Consider the following 8,270-nt stretch of genomic DNA (forward strand, 5'->3'; position numbering starts at 1 on the left):
CCCAGAAACGAGCGCCTAAGAGCTGCGCTCTAAAACACGACACAATATTAGAAACACGTCGAGTGTCGTATCTTCTGGTTTTGGGGGAAAGACGGAGAACTTCCCTTCCCCCCCTCCCCTTACCCGAATGCCTCTGACATCATTGCCATGACTAGTGACCTGGTACGTTATGGCAAAGAGCGTTTCGATTGAGGCAGACGCGTCGAATGCTCCGCAATTCGTGTTACCCAATCTTTACAGAAACAACGGCTAGCCTGGAGAAGTGGAAGCAAGAGGCGAGTGAACGCAGCAAGCTGCTGAAATGCCTAGATAACAGCCTCGCAGAGGTGACGCTGGAGAGGGACGGCTGGAAGGACAAGGCGGAGGATGCCAGCCGCACGCTGGAAAGCGTTCGCAACGACCTTGAAAAGATGACGGCGGACAGAGACAGCTTGAAGCTCAAGGCAGAGGGTGCCAGCGATGCGCTGAAAATCGTGTGCATCGACCTTAGAAAGACGACGGCAGACAGGGGGAGCTGGGAGCGCAAGGCGGTGGATGCCAGCCGCACGCTGGGAGGCGTACGCAACGACCTTGAAAAGATGACGGCGGACAGAGACAGCTTGAAGCTCAAGGCAGAGGATGCCAGCGATGCGCTGAAAATCGTGTGCATCGACCTTAGAAAGACGACGGCAGACAGGGGGAGCTGGGAGCTCAAGGCGGTGGATGCCAGCCGCACGCTGGGAGGCGTACGCAACGACCTTGAAAAGATGACGGCGGACAGAGACAGCTTGAAGCTCAAGGCAGAGGATGCCACCGATGCGCTGAAAATCGTGTGCATCGACCTTAGAAAGACGACGGCAGACAGGGGGAGCTGGGAGTTCAAGGCGGTGGATGCCAGCCGCACGCTGGGAAGCGTACGCAACGACCTTGAGAAGAGGACGGCGGACAGAGACAGCTTGAAGCTCAAGGCAGAGGATGCCAGCGATGCGCTGAAAATCGTGTGCATCGACCTTAGAAAGACGACGGCAGACAGGGGGAGCTGGGAGTTCAAGGCGGTGGATGCCAGCCGCACGCTGGGAAGCGTACGCAACGACCTTGAAAAGAGGACGGCGGACAGAGACAGCTTGGAGCTCAAGGCAGAGGATGCCAGCGATGCGCTGAAAATCGTGTGCATCGACCTTAGAAAGACGACGGCAGACAGGGGGAGCTGGGAGCTCAAGGCGGTGGATGCCAGCCGCACGCTGGGAGGCGTACGCAACGACCTTGAAAAGATGACGGCGGACAGAGACAGCTTGAAGCTCAAGGCAGAGGATGCCACCGATGAGCTGAAAATCGTGTGCATCGACCTTAGAAAGACGACGGCAGACAGGGGGAGCTGGGAGTTCAAGGCGGTGGATGCCAGCCGCACGCTGGGAGGCGTACGCAACGACCTTGAAAAGAGGACGGCGGACAGAGACAGCTTGGAGCTCAAGGCAGAGGATGCCAGCGATGCGCTGAAAATCGTGTGCATCGACCTTAGAAAGACGACGGCAGACAGGGGGAGCTGGGAGCTCAAGGCGGTGGATGCCAGCCGCACGCTGGGAGGCGTACGCAACGACCTTGAAAAGATGACGGCCGACAGAGACAGCTTGAAGCTCAAGGCAGAGGATGCCACCGATGCGCTGAAAATCGTGTGCATCGACCTTAGAAAGACGACGGCAGACAGGGGGAGCTGGGAGTTCAAGGCGGTGGATGCCAGCCGCACGCTGGGAAGCGTACGCAACGACCTTGAAAAGAGAACGGCGGACAGAGACAGCTTGGAGCTCAAGGCAGAGGATGCCAGCGATGCGCTGAAAATCGTGTGCATCGACCTTAGAAAGACGACGGCAGACAGGGGGAGCTGGGAGCTCAAGGCGGTGGATGCCAGCCGCACGCTGGGAGGCGTACGCAACGACCTTGAAAAGATGACGGCGGACAGAGACAGCTTGAAGCTCAAGGCAGAGGATGCCACCGATGCGCTGAAAATCGTGTGCATCGACCTTAGAAAGACGACGGCAGACAGGGGGAGCTGGGAGCTCAAGGCGGTGGATGCCAGCCGCACGCTGGGAGGCGTACGCAACGACCTTGAAAAGAGGACGGCGGACAGAGACAGCTTGAAGCTCAAGGCAGAGGATGCCAGCGATGCGCTGAAAATCGTGTGCATCGACCTTAGAAAGACGACGGCAGACAGGGGGAGCTGGGAGTTCAAGGCGGTGGATGCCAGCCGCACGCTGGGAAGCGTACGCAACGACCTTGAAAAGAGGACGGCGGACAGAGACAGCTTGAAGCTCAAGGCAGAGGATGCCACCGATGCGCTGAAAATCGTGTGCATCGACCTTAGAAAGACGACGGCAGACAGGGGGAGCTGGGAGCTCAAGGCGGTGGATGCCAGCCGCACGCTGGGAGGCGTACGCAACGACCTTGAAAAGAGGACGGCGGACAGAGACAGCTTGAAGCTCAAGGCAGAGGATGCCACCGATGCGCTGAAAATCGTGTGCATCGACCTTAGAAAGACGACGGCAGACAGGGGGAGCTGGGAGTTCAAGGCGGTGGATGCCAGCCGCATGCTGGGAGGCGTACCCAACGACCTTGAAAAGATGACGGCGGACAGAGACAGCTTGAAGCTCAAGGCAGAGGATGCCACCGATGCGCTGAAAATCGTGTGCATCGACCTTAGAAAGACGACGGCAGACAGGGGGAGCTGGGGGTTCAAGGCGGTGGATGCCAGCCGCACGCTGGGAAGCGTACGCAACGAGCTTGAAAAGAGGACGGCGGACAGAGACAGCTTGGAGCTCAAGGCAGAGGATGCCAGCGATGCGCTGAAAATCGTGTGCATCGACCTTAGAAAGACGACGGCAGACAGGGGGAGCTGGGAGCTCAAGGCGGTGGATGCCAGCCGCACGCTGGGAGGCGTACGCAACGACCTTGAAAAGAGGACGGCGGACAGAGACAGCTTGAAGCTCAAGGCAGAGGATGCCACCGATGCGCTGAAAATCGTGTGCATCGACCTTAGAAAGACGACGGCAGACAGGGGGAGCTGGGAGTTCAAGGCGGTGGATGCCAGCCGCACGCTGGGAGGCGTACGCAACGACCTTGAAAAGATGACGGCGGACAGAGACAGCTTGGAGCTCAAGGCAGAGGATGCCACCGATGCGCTGAAAATCGTGTGCATCGACCTTAGAAAGACGACGGCAGACAGGGGGAGCTGGGAGTTCAAGGCGGTGGATGCCAGCCGCACGCTGGGAGGCGTACGCAACGACCTTGAAAAGATGACGGCGGACAGAGACAGCTTGAAGCTCAAGGCAGAGGATGCCACCGATGCGCTGAAAATCGTGTGCATCGACCTTAGAAAGACGACGGCAGACAGGGGGAGCTGGGAGTTCAAGGCGGTGGATGCCAGCCGCACGCTGGGAAGCGTACGCAACGACCTTGAAAAGAGGACGGCGGACAGAGACAGCTTGAAGCTCAAGGCAGAGGATGCCAGCGATGCGCTGAAAATCGTGTGCATCGACCTTAGAAAGACGACGGCAGACAGGGGGAGCTGGGAGTTCAAGGCGGTGGATGCCAGCCGCACGCTGGGAAGCGTACGCAACGACCTTGAAAAGATGACGGCGGACAGAGACAGCTTGAAGTCAAGGCAGAGGATGCCACCGATGCGCTGAAAATCGTGTGCATCGACCTTAGAAAGACGACGGCAGACAGGGGGAGCTGGGAGTTCAAGGCGGTGGATGCCAGCCGCACGCTGGGAAGCGTACGCAACGACCTTGAAAAGAGGACGGCGGACAGAGACAGCTTGAAGTCAAGGCAGAGGATGCCACCGATGCGCTGAAAATCGTGTGCATCGACCTTAGAAAGACGACGGCAGACAGGGGGAGCTGGGAGTTCAAGGCGGTGGATGCCAGCCGCACGCTGGGAGGCGTACGCAACGACCTTGAAAAGAGGACGGCGGACAGAGACAGCTTGAAGCTCAAGGCAGAGGATGCCAGCGATGCGCTGAAAATCGTGTGCATCGACCTTAGAAAGACGACGGCAGACAGGGGGAGCTGGGAGTTCAAGGCGGTGGATGCCAGCCGCACGCTGGGAGGCGTACGCAACGACCTTGAAAAGAGGACGGCGGACAGAGACAGCTTGAAGCTCAAGGCAGAGGATGCCACCGATGCGCTGAAAATCGTGTGCATCGACCTTAGAAAGACGACGGCAGACAGGGGGAGCTGGGAGTTCAAGGCGGTGGATGCCAGCCGCACGCTGGGAGGCGTACGCAACGACCTTGAAAAGAGGACGGCGGACAGAGACAGCTTGAAGCTCAAGGCAGAGGATGCCAGCGATGCGCTGAAAATCGTGTGCATCGACCTTAGAAAGACGACGGCAGACAGGGGGAGCTGGGAGCTCAAGGCGGTGGATGCCAGCCGCACGCTGGGAGGCGTACGCAACGACCTTGAAAAGAGGACGGCGGACAGAGACAGCTTGAAGCTCAAGGCAGAGGATGCCACCGATGCGCTGAAAATCGTGTGCATCGACCTTAGAAAGACGACGGCAGACAGGGGGAGCTGGGAGTTCAAGGCGGTGGATGCCAGCCGCATGCTGGGAGGCGTACCCAACGACCTTGAAAAGATGACGGCGGACAGAGACAGCTTGAAGCTCAAGGCAGAGGATGCCACCGATGCGCTGAAAATCGTGTGCATCGACCTTAGAAAGACGACGGCAGACAGGGGGAGCTGGGGGTTCAAGGCGGTGGATGCCAGCCGCACGCTGGGAAGCGTACGCAACGAGCTTGAAAAGAGGACGGCGGACAGAGACAGCTTGGAGCTCAAGGCAGAGGATGCCAGCGATGCGCTGAAAATCGTGTGCATCGACCTTAGAAAGACGACGGCAGACAGGGGGAGCTGGGAGCTCAAGGCGGTGGATGCCAGCCGCACGCTGGGAGGCGTACGCAACGACCTTGAAAAGAGGACGGCGGACAGAGACAGCTTGAAGCTCAAGGCAGAGGATGCCACCGATGCGCTGAAAATCGTGTGCATCGACCTTAGAAAGACGACGGCAGACAGGGGGAGCTGGGAGTTCAAGGCGGTGGATGCCAGCCGCACGCTGGGAGGCGTACGCAACGACCTTGAAAAGATGACGGCGGACAGAGACAGCTTGGAGCTCAAGGCAGAGGATGCCACCGATGCGCTGAAAATCGTGTGCATCGACCTTAGAAAGACGACGGCAGACAGGGGGAGCTGGGAGTTCAAGGCGGTGGATGCCAGCCGCACGCTGGGAGGCGTACGCAACGACCTTGAAAAGATGACGGCGGACAGAGACAGCTTGAAGCTCAAGGCAGAGGATGCCACCGATGCGCTGAAAATCGTGTGCATCGACCTTAGAAAGACGACGGCAGACAGGGGGAGCTGGGAGTTCAAGGCGGTGGATGCCAGCCGCACGCTGGGAAGCGTACGCAACGACCTTGAAAAGAGGACGGCGTACAGAGACAGCTTGAAGCTCAAGGCAGAGGATGCCAGCGATGCGCTGAAAATCGTGTGCATCGACCTTAGAAAGACGACGGCAGACAGGGGGAGCTGGGAGTTCAAGGCGGTGGATGCCAGCCGCACGCTGGGAAGCGTACGCAACGACCTTGAAAAGATGACGGCGGACAGAGACAGCTTGAAGTCAAGGCAGAGGATGCCACCGATGCGCTGAAAATCGTGTGCATCGACCTTAGAAAGACGACGGCAGACAGGGGGAGCTGGGAGTTCAAGGCGGTGGATGCCAGCCGCACGCTGGGAAGCGTACGCAACGACCTTGAAAAGAGGACGGCGGACAGAGACAGCTTGAAGTCAAGGCAGAGGATGCCACCGATGCGCTGAAAATCGTGTGCATCGACCTTAGAAAGACGACGGCAGACAGGGGGAGCTGGGAGTTCAAGGCGGTGGATGCCAGCCGCACGCTGGGAGGCGTACGCAACGACCTTGAAAAGAGGACGGCGGACAGAGACAGCTTGAAGCTCAAGGCAGAGGATGCCAGCGATGCGCTGAAAATCGTGTGCATCGACCTTAGAAAGACGACGGCAGACAGGGGGAGCTGGGAGTTCAAGGCGGTGGATGCCAGCCGCACGCTGGGAGGCGTACGCAACGACCTTGAAAAGAGGACGGCGGACAGAGACAGCTTGAAGCTCAAGGCAGAGGATGCCACCGATGCGCTGAAAATCGTGTGCATCGACCTTAGAAAGACGACGGCAGACAGGGGGAGCTGGGAGTTCAAGGCGGTGGATGCCAGCCGCACGCTGGGAAGCGTACGCAACGACCTTGAAAAGATGACGGCGGACAGAGACAGCTTGAAGTCAAGGCAGAGGATGCCACCGATGCGCTGAAAATCGTGTGCATCGACCTTAGAAAGACGACGGCAGACAGGGGGAGCTGGGAGTTCAAGGCGGTGGATGCCAGCCGCACGCTGGGAGGCGTACGCAACGACCTTGAAAAGATGACGGCGGACAGAGACAGCTTGAAGTCAAGGCAGAGGATGCCACCGATGCGCTGAAAATCGTGTGCATCGACCTTAGAAAGACGACGGCAGACAGGGGGAGCTGGGAGTTCAAGGCGGTGGATGCCAGCCGCACGCTGGGAAGCGTACGCAACGACCTTGAAAAGAGGACGGCGGACAGAGACAGCTTGAAGTCAAGGCAGAGGATGCCACCGATGCGCTGAAAATCGTGTGCATCGACCTTAGAAAGACGACGGCAGACAGGGGGAGCTGGGAGTTCAAGGCGGTGGATGCCAGCCGCACGCTGGGAGGCGTACGCAACGACCTTGAAAAGAGGACGGCGGACAGAGACAGCTTGAAGCTCAAGGCAGAGGATGCCAGCGATGCGCTGAAAATCGTGTGCATCGACCTTAGAAAGACGACGGCAGACAGGGGGAGCTGGGAGTTCAAGGCGGTGGATGCCAGCCGCACGCTGGGAGGCGTACGCAACGACCTTGAAAAGAGGACGGCGGACAGAGACAGCTTGAAGCTCAAGGCAGAGGATGCCACCGATGCGCTGAAAATCGTGTGCATCGACCTTAGAAAGACGACGGCAGACAGGGGGAGCTGGGAGTTCAAGGCGGTGGATGCCAGCCGCACGCTGGGAAGCGTACGCAACGACCTTGAAAAGAGGACGGCGGACAGAGACAGCTTGAAGTCAAGGCAGAGGATGCCACCGATGCGCTGAAAATCGTGTGCATCGACCTTAGAAAGACGACGGCAGACAGGGGGAGCTGGGAGTTCAAGGCGGTGGATGCCAGCCGCACGCTGGGAAGCGTACGCAACGACCTTGAAAAGTTGACGGCGGACAGAGACAGCTTGAAGCTCAAGGCAGAGGATGCCACCGATGCGCTGAAAATCGTGTGCATCGACCTTAGAAAGACGACGGCAGACAGGGGGAGCTGGGAGTTCAAGGCGGTGGATGCCAGCCGCACGCTGGGAAGCGTACGCAACGACCTTGAAAAGATGACGGCGGACAGAGACAGCTTGAAGCTCAAGGCAGAGGATGCCACCGATGCGCTGAAAATCGTGTGCATCGACCTTAGAAAGACGACGGCAGAGAGGGGGAGCTGGGAGTTCAAGGCGGTGGATGCCAGCCGCACGCTGGGAAGCGTACGCAACGACCTTGAAAAGTTGACGGCGGACAGAGACAGCTTGAAGCTCAAGGCAGAGGATGCCACCAATGCGCTGAAAATCGTGTGCATCGACCTTAGAAAGACGACGGCAGACAGGGGGAGCTGGGAGTTCAAGGCGGTGGATGCCAGCCGCACGCTGGGAAGCGTACGCAACGACCTTGAAAAGATGACGGCGGACAGAGACAGCTTGAAGCTCAACGCAGAGGATGCCACCGATGCGCTGAAAATCGTGAGCATCGACCTTAGAAAGACGACGGCAGACAGGGGGAGCTGGGAGTTCAAGGCGGTGGATGCCAGCCGCACGCTGGGAAGCGTACGCAACGACCTTGAAAAGATGACGGCGGACAGAGACAGCTTGAAGCTCAAGGCAGAGGATGCCACCGATGCGCTGAAAATCGTGTGCATCGACCTTAGAAAGACGACGGCAGACAGGGGGAGCTGGGAGTTCAAGGCGGTGGATGCCAGCCGCACGCTGGGAAGCGTACGCAACGACCTTGAAAAGATGACGGCGGACAGAGACAGCTTGAAGCTCAAGGCAGAGGATGCCACCGATGCGCTGAAAATCATGTGCATCGACCTTAGAAAGACGACGGCAGAGAGGGGGAGCTGGGAGTTCAAGGCGGTGGATGCCAGCCGCACGCT

The 8,270-nt window shown here is 58.9% G+C and overlaps 1 protein-coding gene across 1 annotated transcript; it reads right to left on the minus strand.

The window, feature by feature from the left end:
* Positions 1-223: 223 nt before the first annotated feature.
* On the minus strand, positions 224-5,588 carry LOC121838542 (the record flags this gene model as incomplete). The annotated part of the gene is made up of 2 exons (XM_042294857.1): positions 224-653; positions 5,104-5,588. Coding segments are annotated over 2 exons (915 nt in total), but the record flags the coding sequence as incomplete, so codon positions are not given.
* Between the last annotated feature and the right edge of the window lie 2,682 nt (positions 5,589-8,270).

This window comes from Ixodes scapularis, unplaced genomic scaffold, assembly GCF_016920785.2.
Source record: "Ixodes scapularis isolate PalLabHiFi unplaced genomic scaffold, ASM1692078v2 PGA_scaffold6__148_contigs__length_123643588, whole genome shotgun sequence".
In the NCBI taxonomy this organism is placed as follows: Eukaryota; Metazoa; Arthropoda; class Arachnida; order Ixodida; family Ixodidae; genus Ixodes; species Ixodes scapularis.